Source organism: Netta rufina, assembly GCF_964035555.1.
Source record: "Netta rufina genome assembly, chromosome: 3".
Taxonomy (NCBI): Eukaryota; Metazoa; Chordata; class Aves; order Anseriformes; family Anatidae; genus Netta; species Netta rufina.
The window spans coordinates 7,987,675-8,002,222 of NC_140125.1; the positions used below are offsets into that span (position 1 = coordinate 7,987,675).

A 14,548-nucleotide genomic window follows, 5' to 3' on the forward strand; every position below is an offset into this window, starting at 1 on the left:
GGATTATACATCTTCAGAATCTACAAAAAGATAAAGGGCCTGCTATGCTGTCCTCCAGGTTTCATGATTCAGGTAACACTTTGACAATGTTAAGGCTGCTTCAGTGTATTAATTTTTCAGCTTTCACATTGTCAAGCTCCTGCTTATTCCTGAAACTTGAACTGAACTGCCATGAGGCATCACCTGTGCAGAGGTCCCATGAGTAATATAATCTGAAAGATAAAGATGTGGGAACGGTACTAGAGGAGCAAATTCATTTTTAAGACGTCAGAGCTTTATGTCTGTGTTTGAACACAGAGCTTTATTCCTCAGTATTGAATGAATAGCGTGCTAGCTTGTCTGAAACTGTTTCCACCTTGAAATATTTTACCTTGCATTTAGGGAGGCACAAGTTCTCTCTGCTGTGCTATAGCAGACTAATTTACTTATGCAGACAAGGCCGCATATTGCTGAAGAGAGTCCAGTCCACTGGCTTGTTAATTCCAGTGAATTAAATCATCCTGTCAGACTTAGAGTTTGGATTGTGGAAGACTTAAATGGTCTCTTAAAGTTGAATAGTTTTTCTTAGACGTGTTTCCAGTTCCAAGAGTGCCAGGTTGACACAAATTGGTCTCTAGAAGCTTAATTTCTTGCAAAAGTGATTTGCAGTATAAATTTGTAAAGAATCTACTATTCCATGCTGTGCTGAGGGAACCTGAATCTTTACATCTTCAAGGAATTCATTACGTTGTTGTGGATAAAATGTGGCAACCTTTTGGTGCTTATCCAGTAAGTACTGTTTCACGGGCTGAAACGAATAGGAGAGATGTTAGCAAGAGGCAAGAGGAATGGCAATGCAGGGCAAAAATCAGACCTGTCTTGGAAAAAAGGTTGAACCAGAGCACTCCACAGTTGAAGGTTGAACCAGAGTCCTCCCCTCCACAGCAGAGTCCTAATGGAGGACAGTGAAATCATGAAAGTGGCCTGATCCAGCAACACCTGCTTATTATGAAGTGAGACACAGGCACACACATCTCTCATCACTGGGTAACCTCTCCTCCGCCCACAAGCACTTAGTGCAAAGGGAGAGTATGGGGGAGAAGACAAGGAATAGGAGGAGCTAGACGCATGAGAAGGGTACGTGGGTGAGATAGGAAGGCAAGCCAAGAAGCACCAGGAAATTTGGGCAGGATGCTTCTGCTATGCACTGAGTTTCATGTTGTTTACCCAAGTCTCCACCCAAGTAAATCTTCCCACTGATTTAAACTTCTGATGCTTCACATTCAACAGACCTCCAGATTGCTGTGGTCAGTCCCTCCCACATTACTTCCTTGTTTTAAAATTCAGTGTCTTCTAGTCGGCTGTGCTCTGTCAAACATCCACCTCCTCCTGCTGCTCAGGGACCCTATAGCAGTGACTGTAGCTCTGGGGATACAGATAGGAATGTTATCCTCTCAGGAGAATACCTAGCAAGTCTGTTAAGCTATGGGAATGTGTATTGCAAGATCCCCTTTAGTTCACTTTTACACAGAAATGAAGTAAAATCCCAAGGAAAAAATCTCACCTGGGAAGTCAGAGCTCTGCATTTCTTTCTAGGTTTAATACAGATTGTTGCAGCCAACACATGGGCATAGAAAACGGCAAAGCTTGAGAAGGTGAAAATCCTTAGGCAGTCAGTGGTAAATGGTGCAAATATTCCTGAATCCTTGTTAGTAATTTTAGGGTTGTAAGGTCATGGAGATTCTTCTCAACTGCTATTGGATTTGAACCTACTCTGGGGCATATATTTATTACTATCAATGTAATGTGTTTGAGAGAGAAGAAATACTAGCACTTAGTAGTGCGAAAGCCTTAGGAGAACACTGGTTAAAATATTTTGTATTTTCAGATTTTCAAACTACTATAAATGATAACTGAGAAGGTCAGTGCTTGTTAACATAAAAAAATACTCTATTTCTGCAGCTTTCTATTGGCAGAAAACGTGTTTTCTGTATGTGCAAGTTGTGCCTGTTCAGATAGAGTCTGCTTGGAAATGAATTTAGGTCAACCTATGATCATCCATTGGTATGACTACATTTAAAAAGAGTTTGAGCTAATTTAGCATCTAACTGTGAAGATTAAAGAAAAAAAAAAGGCACAAAGACTAAATTTGTCTCATACTGGGTTTAATTAAGTTAATCTGAAATTACACATTTTAGTAAATAAGCTTTGTATCAATTACTCCAGAGTGCCTGGAAGAAATGTCTGCTCCTACAGTCAGATGATGGTTGGAAATTGTAGTTTTAGATAATTTTTTTGTACAGTGTACACAGTGGTACTTCCAGTTCTAGCCAAACTGATAAATTCAGTGTAGCCAGAATAAATGATATTTTGAACAGTCTGTGTGTTGACTTGATATTTGAAGTAATGATTTGAAAGTGGTAAATATTTTGAAGCAACCAAGTTATTGAGTCCATCAAAAGGCAAGATAGACTGATAGCCCTCAGTCCTAGATTTGAAGTATTTTAAAAAATGAAAGAGCACATTGACACATTGCCCCCACCCTCAAAAAAAAAAAAAAAAAAAGTTAAGAAAGAAAAAAAAATCCACCATAGAACATGAGGAGTTAACACCTGTAGGTATCTATCAACCAGCAACTTGCTTGTGTCAGAAATAATCCAATTTTTTTCCAAGGTATACAACAAGATGATTGTAAATATGCTAGGATGAAGTCTCTTCAGATATAATAAAAAAGTTTTATTTACAGTACCCTTAGCAAAATGAAAGTATACTTTTAAACTCTTTTTTAATTCATGTACTTGTTTCTAGACTGCTGCTCTCATTACAAATTATTGCTATATTTACTGTTATCTTTAGTGAAGTAGATAGTTTGATATCAAAAAGAAGCTCTCTGCAGCCATGGGATCTTGGCTCTCTGTTTCTGAGTAATTACTTATGCCAATATTATACATTTGGCACTATATTTATTATTGGGGCCTAATTCATTAGAACAGGCATATAATTTTTACAGGGCTGGAGATAGATTATAAATTATAGACTTGATGTTATTCAGTATCATAGCATTAGGAGAAAATAGCTGTTTGATATGTATTTTTTTTTTTTAAGAAACAGGTGCCTAAAATTAAGCTCATTCTATAATTCAGTGAAAACATCACAGTACTTAGCTTTGGAAGTCAGATAACTTAATTATGTACCTAAATAGAGACATAGAAACCTGTTGTAAGAACCCATTAAAAAATAGCCAAGATAGGTTAAAATGCTATTTTATCACTTGGATCTTTGGCTTCCTGATCTTCATTTTATTAGTATGAAAATATTTACATAGGAGTCTTAGAGTGTTTTGGAGAGTAGAACAACTGTGAATTGCTATGGCAACAAATAACAGCAACTGTTGATTTCACATCTTTCACCTTGTGAAATTATTTAGTATGCATGAGACTAACAAAAAGACTCCGCAAATGATTGTCTCAGCTGATGATAACAAGCAACTTATTCTCATGAGGCAGCTATAGGGTATTTCCCACAATACAGGTTTTCTTAGCGTTAGCAATAGATACTGGATACAGACCTCAGTTTTCCCCTCCAGACTGAGACATCAAAATCAAGGAGTTCTGGGATGCATCTTTTTAGCTTAGACCCTGAAAAGGAGGACAGTGTCAAATTTGGATCTACTTTTCCAGAGTTAGAGGCTATTCAAACTTGTCTCAAATGGAAACAGAAATAGACCAAATGTTTTCACATTAAGCATGCCAAATAGCTAAGCTTTAAATGGAATTATTGTTTTGTGGAAGGAAATGGATGTTAATCAGTTTGGTGGAAACCTACTTAAATGCATAATACATCTAGAACAGGGGCATTCATAATGCCTGCAAGGCAAGGGAACATTAAAAGGGAGGAGTGAACACTGCAGCTGGTGAAGGAGCAGGGAATAAGATCTGACATGCATCTGGGAGTCCCTGGCTAGCAAAGACTGCTTGAAAAGGAAAGAGGAAGGAACCTGCCATTGGGAATGGTTCAGACCTACCTTAAGGGTGATGTGGGAGGCATAGGTTAATGCTTGGAAAGGAAGAGAAGTCACCACAAGCAGGAAAGCCTGGAGCCACGAGTCTTCTCACTTGTTGAATCTGTTACTTTTTAAACACAGTCATTTATCTATGTGTGGAGGTGAAAAGATCCAAAAGAATAATGCTTTTCACAGCTCCATATCCCAGTATACTGAAAAAAACAGCAACTCTTCTGTTCTTTTTGCAGTTCATTATTTTGATGTTTTCTAATGGATAGCTTGCAGGCAGAACACTGCTGCTATGTGAAACATGGAGCATTTTTTTTCAGCTGCACTATTACTTGGAAGATGCTTATATTCATCAGTTGAAGTTGGAAGAAAATGTTGGCAGTAAAAAGCAAGAGAGAGAAAACTGAATGTTTAAAATGTTACTAACATTTTTCCTTCTTTTTCCCCCACTCTTTTGTTTTAGTATTACCAGAACCTTCGCATCAGGTAAAACAGAAAAAGTCATCTTTCAGGCACTTAAGGAATTAGGTCTTCCCAGTGGAAAGGTATCTTGCAGTTTTGAATAATTTCTTTGTACATTAATAAACTGATGAATCGTTCATATTTATATCTGTGATCAAAGTCGTATGCATCATGCAAAAACATGCCTATTGTTCATGAGTAGCTTATTCAACACTGTAGGTTGTTTACTAAAATTAAAATGTAATCAGATCTTTGAAATAGCCTTAAACCTCTTAAATGAAGTTTTCTCTTCTTTTCTGTAATAACTGCCTTGCCCCATGCATTTATACGAAGTACATGAGTGCAGAACATTGCTGCATGCTGCCCTCTCAATTGTGTTTCTTGGATTCCTCCTGCTCTTTGCTTCCCTCCTTTGCTCCTGAAGAACTGCCATCCAGCTCTGTCCTGCTTGCAGCTGGAGCCCCTGTCAGCAGCCCCAGAGGGGTGACAACTGGCTACAGTCATGGTTGGTTTCTTCACCTTTGCTCTCTGCCAAGTCTCCCTTTTTTAATTTTGGAGACTCCAGCCCATAATTTTTGGCTTGGCACCTGCCAAGCCTGGTGGGAGGCAGCCTGCAGGCTCAGCAGGTCGCTGTCTCCAGCCAGCGAGGGGGAGCGTTGAAAACTGTGGGTGTCCAGCAGTTGTGGTGCTTGACACCAAGGGTGATTTTCTTTTTTTGCTCACAGCTGCAGTTCTCATCTTGTTCAGCCAAAGAAGGGCATGATACAGAATGTGTTAGCTGTGCATTCCCGCTCATAGAAATTTTATGCAACCCTGTGTGAGAGCTGGTTTGCTATTTAAAACCACTGTACCAAACCTGAGACATTTTCTTGAAGTGCCTTGGCTTCAGCATAAGTATCTTAAAGTTCATACACTATTTTGTTGTTTTGTGTTGTTTTTTTTTTTTAAGCTTCATTAGAAAAAATAAACACTGAGTTCCAGTTCTGTGTATGTAGAATTGATGTTGCTGTGAGGTCAGAATATATGAACATCTGACAGATCTGTGATAAAGATGAGTTGAGAACTGGAAAAAATACAAAATAAACTAGGTAAAGTAAACGTATAATGGGTAAAGAGCTAAAACAGTATTTGATTGCTTTTTGTGAGGTAAGATAACACTCTTAGGAATAGAGCATATAAGCAGTCTTTTGCTGAATAAATGTGCCTTTGCATTTTGTTGCAGAATGATGAAATTGAGCCTGCAGCATTTACTTATGACAAATTTTATGAGCTCACCCAAAAGATATGTCCCAGAACTGACATAGAGGACCTCTTCAAGAAGATGTAAGTTCAAATATAATATAATCTTCCTTTAAACTAATTTTACTGTAATTTTAGTCCATATCTAATAGTGACAGAATGCTGTAAAGATTAACCTTGAATCCTAGTATCATCAGCATTATGTTAAGACAAACCTTAAGTCTGTTTTTCCCCTTCCTTCCCTCTCAGATTGTTAATGTAAAAGTTCACTCTGTATTTAGAGCAACTTTTACATGAGTTAGAAGAAGCACCTGGAACTTTTTTTTTTTTTTTTTTGCATTGGCTTTACTAACTACTGTAATTTTAACTTGCTCCTTTAGGTGATTAACACAGTATGTGAACTAACTAAATTAAGTAAGGAATTTGATGTTTTAAAAGTTTCTTCCTTCTATTTATTCTCAGCTGGGGGACTTACATGTTGTTTTATGAAGTAATGTATGTTAAATTATAGCAAGGAAAGGAGAAATATTGTGTCAAGCATAGACTGTTTCTTTTCTGTGACTGCTCATTTTGAGATTATAAAGTTATTTTAGGTAGAAAAGTGGAAGGTTTTAGAAGTATTGACAATGTCAACATGTAAATCATACCTACTTGTAGCATCATATATGAAAACTTACATTCTCTAATAAATTTCTTTTCAGCAATGGAGACAAAACTGATTATTTAACGGTAGACCAATTAGTGAGCTTTCTAAATGAAGTAAGCTTTTTCATACATTAACTACCATACAAGTCTGTCTGCAGTGGCTTGCTTCTTCCAGTCTATCCATTGCATGTATCATGCCATTATTTGCTATGCTTCTGATCTGCTGATCTTTCCATTATGGTAACATCCAGGTGCAAAAATCAGCTCCAACCTTATATGTTCTTGTGCTTTCTACATGTTGGCTTTTGCAGATTGCTTCTGTTGATTATTTGCTTGTTGTCTTGTGTTGTGTATGTTTAATACATTTTATTCTGTTATATTCGATGCATTTTTATTAAAAATACATCCAGTATTTTATTATAAGCAATTATTTTTACCTAAAGGCCACAGATATATTTATCTGCTTATCCCTTTGAATAATAGAAGAAATGAAGTAGGCTTTTAAAAACATTGGCTTGATTCTACTGTACAGTATATTTCTATCTATTACAAATCTAAGAGCTAAGAGGGTATTTTAAGGGTTTGTATATGATTTTTAAAATAGTATGTGTGCAGCATAAGAGAAAATATTTTTATTCTGTATTTCCAGAATACAATTGTTGGCAAGAGTATTTAGTATTTCTTAAAAACATCATGAGTGTGCGAATAAACACTGTGAGGGGTTTCTTTTTTTTTCTCTTTTTTTTTTTTTTTCTATTCCTAAAGCACAGTTAGTTGTGGAAGGCTGACTCTATCAGAATTGCAACAGCAAACACACAATGTAGATTTAACAAGAACATACACATGGAAAATAAGTACATTCCACCTGGGTTTGTACCAACAGATTCTTGTCATCTAGAACATGGGCAGCTGCTTTACTTCTCTGCATGATACTTGATCTTTTAGGGACCAAAAGCCTTACCAAAACTCTTTCCTTCTAACATTATTTTACTATTTACAAATCCATTTTTATTTATATCAGAAATGTATATGTTTCTGATACTGCTATATTAAGGTTCAAGCAGTAAGTTCCCCCATAGAAAAATCAAATAGATCATATTCAGAGTAAAATTTTCTTTTTCATTTGGGAATGCACTCATTCTTCATCGAACCAAATCACATATAAAAAGGAATATTCAAAAAGAAGAGCATCTCCCCTGTGAGGGGAGGCTGACAGACCTGGGTCTGTTCAGCCTTCAGAAAAGAAGACTGAGAGGGGATCTTATCAATGTTTATAAAGACCTGAAGTGTGGGAGACAAAGCAATATGGCCAACCTCTATTCAGTGGTTTTTGGGGATAGGACAAGGGGCAATGGCCACAAAACGGAGCACAGAAAGTTCTGCACCAATATGCAAAAGAACTTCTCCACGGTGAGGGCTGCCCAGGGAGATTTTGGAGTCTCCTTCTCTGGAGATATTCAAGACCCATCTGGATGCCTACATGTGCAATTTGCTCTAGGGAACCTGCTTTGGCAGGGGGGTTGAACCAATAATCTCTGGAGATCCCTTCCAACCCCTACAATTCTGTGATTCTGTGATTAGTATTTCATGACTAATGGTTGTTTCCCTTTAGTTGGAGACTAGAGCTGGGAAAAAAAAAATGTAGAAAAGTTTTATAGAGTGGCACATTTAGCCTGATGACTTGAAACCAATGCCTTTGGCTTAGTGCTTAAGGTATTTTGGTCTCCAAATATATTTGGAGTTTAAAATTTTGGTCATGATTTGAAATGCACTAAATAAACTAAGTTCTCCCACCTGATGTGATCATTTCTGTCCCCTTTACAGCAGGCCAATACTGCAATTAGTAGTGATGTTTAATGCTGGAAAATACAAGATTATTTAGGAGAAGGGAATTGCTTGGCAGGGCAATTATTCATGAAAGTCTTTAGCCTAAATTAATTTGAATTCCATAACCTCCAGGGCAGACCACAAAAACTGTAAGCATTACAACTTTTTAAGAGAGCATGATGGTATGTTACTGGGTATAAGTGGAGGGTGAGCATCTGTCCAGTCAAAATGCTGTCTCTATTTGCCTTTTAAATGCTTCTGGCTGACAGCTGATTTAGTTGTGTATCAGTATTAAAACTTCTGGGAAGATTTTAGAAAGTTATTTTTTAGATTTTTTTTTGTTTGTTTGTTTTTGTTATTAAGTCCAATTTAGAAAAAAAGAAAATGTAGTTGAAAAACAACTGAAGTCACTACTATTGAGATTTGCTCCTGCCATTCACTTGCAGCAATAAATTATAAGCCAAGTAAATGTCAAAGTGGAAATTCAGTAGTCTGACCAGGATTCAGCCATTCTCCTGGGAAGGAGGTATGAGGAGATCCTTTTCTTTCCCTTTCTTCCCCACTGCCCCCCTCTCTTTCCCACTGTCTTCTTCCCTTTCTTCTTCCTTTCCTCCCTCCCTTCCACTCTCTTGCTTGCTCTTCCTCTCTCCTTCGCAGTCATTTACTCTCTCTTTCTGTCTCCCTCTGTTTTTCTAATCTCCACATAAGGATGCCATTCTTTTCCCACTGCACAGGACAAATTCAAGAAGTAAAATTATTGTGGGCCCGAAAGCTGCTTTGCATCTCAGTTTATATCTGCTCAGAGTAGAGTGGAGGCCAGGTTGAGGAGGCTAAATGGTCTTTCTCTCTTTCCAGAACTATACAGGATTTTTTTTTCTCCCCATTCTTTTAGATAGTTCACTCTCATGTGGTTAAGAATGTCTAGGGTAAGGGTTTTCTACTTCATACTTTCAAACTAGTTCTACTAGTTCTACTAGTTGTACTTCTACTTTCAAACTAGACCAAGCAAAGGCAACTCTGGACATATGCAATTAGTCCAGGGACATGCTGTCTTTCTAGATGAAACTTCACACTTTTAGTTCTAGTCAGCTTTTATGTTACAGCTTTCCTTTGCCAGCAAGCCCAGTAATGCAGAATATTTCTCCAAGATACACTAGTAAGCATTCTGCCATTTTTTTAAATAACATGTCATCAGTTGTCAGATCTGCTTTGGTTTTTAAACTAAGTAAGCATGGAGACATGATTTTATTAATGGGGAAAAAAGTTGAAAGTTGATAATGAGCAATGGTCATTGCTACAAGAAGAATATTTTCCTCTTAGAAGAATATTTTGCTCTTTTGCTCCTTACAATAATTCTGGAGAGTCTTATTCTAGAGGAGGCTTTTTTTCTTTACCCCATTTATTTTATTCCGTATGCTTGTGATTAACTGTAGAAGAATGGGTAAGAGTACTCTTCTTGAGTAAGAACCTTTCTTACTACTTCTTAAATTTTTTGAAGTAGTGAAATGTCTTTCATGATATAAAGCTTGTCATTTGTCATATTAGACTGTGCTGTTGCATGCCAGTGTTGTATTGCTGCTCTGTGCTGCTTAGCAAGTTATGTCCTGCATCCAGCTGCTCTCATTTCATATTTCACCTGAGTTTTACTTAGATATCCAGACAGCCGATCTGTAGTGAATGAAAATGCTATAATTTAGATGCTGCATACTGTCAGTAGCTTTACTTTAAAGATCCCTCTTTAACTGCATGATTAAATTGGCATTGGTTGTAATTTCTTGTAATCAATAAAGCACATTCATCAGTGTATTGATTGTAAGAAAAGAGATCAAGTGCTTATTTTTCATTGGAAACTACTTTTCTTCCTGAAAAACTGTCAAAAATATATATATACATAAGGAATTACATCAAATGCTGATAATGCTGTGCCAAGCCATGTGAACACCATTCTGTCCACTCCAAATTATTGATCACTGATATGGGGGTGGCCTGTTACATTTCTGAATTCTGCTTAAACTGCAGCTTGAAAACTGCATTTACCGGGGTAAAAGAGTGTTGTCATGGTCATATTTATTTCTTTACGTTTTATTGCATCTGCTTACATGCCACTACTCCGTTCAATTCTGTTTTTAATTTTCTTTTAATGGAGAATCAGGCACACAGTGTGCAGCTCTAATCCAGCATGGAGAAAAGCAAATGTTATATAGCACAACTGTGAGCAAAACCAAACTAAACCAAAAACTCCCTGAATTTTAATGTATTAGAAATCACTGCTAAATTGCATCTAGAATACATAGAAATGCTAAATGTTATGAAATTTTAATATGATAAATTACTGTGAATTGAGGATACTATAAAGTTCTTCTAAATTTTATATATTTCTTCTAAGAATTTAAGTGTTTTGTTTTGTTTTGTTTTTTTGCATAGTGCACAGTGTTTCTTTGATTCACAAATAATCATCATCAGTTTCATATTTCTAAATTCAGGTTTCAAATTATGTATATATAGCATAGTTTTATTTTACTTTCAATTTTTACTTCAGCTATAGATATTGCTGAAGACATGCATTTTAGCGGAGGTGATTACTATGCCATCAGTCAAGTCTGTCAGTTTACATTATCTACAAAAAAGATTGGAAGGAAGAAGAGAGATTTTATAAAGATGAGCTTTGCTATTTATTGTCAACATTTCATTGGCACATACACGTGCAGTCATTATTTTAATGAACAAACAACAGTTAGACCAGTGATACAGTTATAGTGGATTTATTTGGAAATATTTATAATAAAGCTGCCTAAGTTTCTTATGGAAGATAAGGTTTGTTTTCTGTCTAAAGCTAAAGTTGCTGTTGGATAGTCTGAAAGTTTTAGGGCTTTTTTTTTTTTTTTTTTTTAAATGTCCACTTCTTTCTTTCTCATCTGCAGTAATGAAATGCTCTTGGATGGTAGCCATGCACTATATTGTTTTGCTGAATTCTGTTGTTTTCTAACCTTAGCATCAACGAGATCCTCGGCTCAATGAAATTTTATTTCCCTTTTATGACACAAAAAGAGCAATGCAGATAATTGAGACATATGAGCCAGATGAAGACTTGAAGAGTAAAGGTAAATGTGGGAGGAAATTCAGGATTTGCCGTTTTTTAGGCATTTGGGGAATTTGTTCTGAAGCCTGCAAACTTTTTAAAGGGAGATTATGGTCCTTGTGGTCAGGGGGCAAGCACTTGCAGGGCTAACCACTGAAGTAGACTGGGAAACCGATTTGCTGAAAAATATCTCCCCCTCAAAATCAGCGATTTTTCAGAAGGATTAACCTGATCCAGGTTACATTGTGGCCACACAGACAGCCTGGTAGAAACCGGGAGAGGTTAGCTTGACATTGGGATTTAGTAAATGGGGAACAACATGGCGACTCCTAGAAAAAATTGAGCACTTGCTGTGTATGAAATAGAAATATTAGTATTAATTACCTGATTCTAATTCTGACTTTCTTTTTTTTAATTCACTCTTCTTTGAGTACTCCTGATACCAGTGAGTTTTACAAGTTTTTCAAAGTAAAAAGTATGTACTATAGAAGTTGCCTTCTGTTTAGGATGGAGCATATAAAATCATGTTTTATGAAGGTGGGACTTAATCTAGAACAGGAAAGTATTGTTCACTAATTTGCAAGGAAGAGGATTTTGCACGCACAAAGCTATAGCAGGGGATTGATGTTGGTTTATTCTTCTAGCCAAGAACTGAATCATGGCTAATTATTTAGAGTCTTTCTTTGACTTTTATTTCCAAGAAGTCTTAAATACATTTGGGAAACCTTTAAAAAAAACATTAACTACTATCAGAATTCTTTCTTGTACATCTGGTTTTATTATCTGGGGACACAGTGTCAAATTTTGCAACAGGGACACAGTTTCTGGTCAGCTTGGAGCACTGGAAGAAGAGGAGTGTTTGCTTGCAGAAACCTTTAGAGACATACCTTTTTTTGCTAGGGTTCATGTTCTGAAAGATAGTTTGAATCCTACGCACTATAAATTTCTAGTAGTAATTTACTATGATTTCTTCTGCCTTCTAGGTCTCATATCAAGTGATGGATTTTGCAGATACTTGATGTCAGATGAAAATGCACCAGTTTTCCTAGACCGTTTGGAATTATATCAAGAAATGGACCATCCTTTGGCTCACTATTTTATCAGTTCCTCTCACAATACATATTTAACAGGCAGGCAGTTTGGTGGCAAGTCTTCGGTGGAGATGTACAGACAAGTACTTCTGGCTGGATGCAGGTTGGAAGCAGTAGATAAGTCTTTTAATATTTGTGAATCTGACACTATAAGTCTACATAGTATACTTGGTGAAGATATAGTATATAACTGAATGCATAAATATATCACTGTCGTAAATGAAAATATACATATTTAAGACTTTCTCACAAAAAAACATTGGAAGGCAGTGGGATGTAGAAATTGGAGTTGGGTTGTAAGACAGATAAGTTTGATATCAAAATGACAAAGACTTTCAGAGTGCTTTTTGCTTTACAATTAAGAACCCTATAAGTAAATGAGAATGTTTATGATTTCCTGCTTGATTTCTTGACCTACTAGTATGTGTCACAGTTAACTGAGTAAGATGATAAATAAGAGTGTTATAGTGCTTTTTTTTTTCTTCAGGTATTAATATCTTGCCCCACATATACTGTATTTAAGGTAGAATACCTGAAGTAATAAAAGCAGTCTGAAATTACACATGTACAGCTTAAAAGGAATTGTGTAATGCCCCAAACTGCTTGGTAACTTACTGCTCTGAACATCACTGCTCAGAACTCGTCCCAGGCAGCTCATCTGTACTGAAGCACTAAGAAAGGTGATATTTTTCTTGGGTCTTTAGATGTGTTGAGCTGGACTGTTGGGATGGAAAAGGTGAAGACCAAGAACCAATAATAACGCATGGAAAAGCAATGTGTACAGATATTCTTTTCAAGGTAAATGCCTGACCTCTCCATTTGGCAACCAACCCCAGTAGGACCCCTGGACAAGAATCCATGCAAGGCACCCCTCTCCTCCTCAGCATCTGCCACTGCTCTGTTTTGACAGACTGACAAATTGCATAGTATGGTTTCTTGTCCCCAGATATTAAAACTTGTTTCCTGCTCATGTTACATACCCTTGTGCTACTGCTGCCTTTCCACAAAAAATGCAGAAAGCAGGCTTGATTACTTTGCCCAATTTTTTCACATTCAGTGGCTCTTTGAGCAGCAGAGTAAATATCCTCCCCCTGTCTGAGAAGTTCCTTAGCTGTAGAAACAGCCTGAAGATGCAGGAGTCAATTCAGGGAACAGAAGTACTTCATGGCACGATGGAGATGGTGGTAGATTCAGGGGTAGCATTGATGGGTTGCAGGTGAAACTGCAGCTGCAGTTGGGTGCTGGTGCACAGGTTGGTTGTGGAGGGTGACCAGAGAAGAAGGAGCATACTTTTTTTTTTTTTTTTTTTCTAGTTCTGGTTTCACTTGGCATATTTGAAACTCATTTCTGTGTTTCTGAGGATGGGGAGGAGGACAAAAAAATCTTTTTCATTATGATTGTAATTTGATCTGTTCTAATTTTGAATCCTATTGCATTTTAAAGGATGTAATTCAAGCCATTAAGGAAACAGCATTTGTTACATCAGAATACCCTGTCATTCTTTCATTTGAAAATCACTGCAGGTATATAGTGACCTTTTTTATTTATTTTTTAGTACAATGGATGAGAAAGATGATAAAGCTCAAAAATGCTACTATTTGAATGTACTTGAAAAGTGTGTTGGGCTATGCAGATATGCTGGGTGTCACTTGGAAAGGAATGTACTTTAATAGTCAATTTTTAGCTAGCTTAATAATAGCAATATTTTTTATCTGTGGTAAAGCTGTGAAATATTCCATTAGTTGTGTGGGATTCAGTTAATCTACTTTCTTGGTCTTATTAGATTCATATCTGTCAGATAATAGACCTTTATTGACAGTTTAATTACAGTAATGTGTCTCAGCTGAGAGAAATTGGGTAGTATATAATTTGGGAAGTCTAGATTACTTAGTATTATTCTGTTTTGCTGACTAATAGTGATTTCTTTTTTATATTTAAAAAATGAACCAACATCATCTTTTACAGCAAATATCAGCAGTACAAGATGTCAAAATACTGTGAAGATCTTTTTGGAGATCTCCTGTTGAAGCAGCCTCTAGAAACACATCCAGTATGTTATCTTCTGACAGCGTTCCTATTTTTTATATTATCTGTGTTTAAAAGAGACAATAAACTGGGGTCTTATCACCTATGGTTGGAGTGCTGATCACTACCAGTCCTGTGCTTTCAAAAATGACTAGTGTATTTGAGTGTCTACACTTTTTGGTACAAACG

General features: G+C 36.6%; 1 protein-coding gene across 1 annotated transcript in view; it reads left to right on the forward strand.

Moving 5' to 3' along the window:
- PLCB4 (phospholipase C beta 4) overlaps window positions 1-14,548 on the forward strand; it is a 201,970-nt gene that overhangs the window by 127,740 nt on the left and 59,682 nt on the right. The window contains exons 11-18 of the mRNA XM_084285056.1: window positions 4,455-4,536; window positions 5,676-5,776; window positions 6,394-6,451; window positions 11,157-11,265; window positions 12,227-12,437; window positions 13,039-13,132; window positions 13,778-13,857; window positions 14,300-14,384. Coding sequence (XP_084141182.1) covers window positions 4,455-4,536; window positions 5,676-5,776; window positions 6,394-6,451; window positions 11,157-11,265; window positions 12,227-12,437; window positions 13,039-13,132; window positions 13,778-13,857; window positions 14,300-14,384 — 820 coding nt within the window. The remainder of the gene's footprint in view (window positions 1-4,454; window positions 4,537-5,675; window positions 5,777-6,393; window positions 6,452-11,156; window positions 11,266-12,226; window positions 12,438-13,038; window positions 13,133-13,777; window positions 13,858-14,299; window positions 14,385-14,548) is intronic.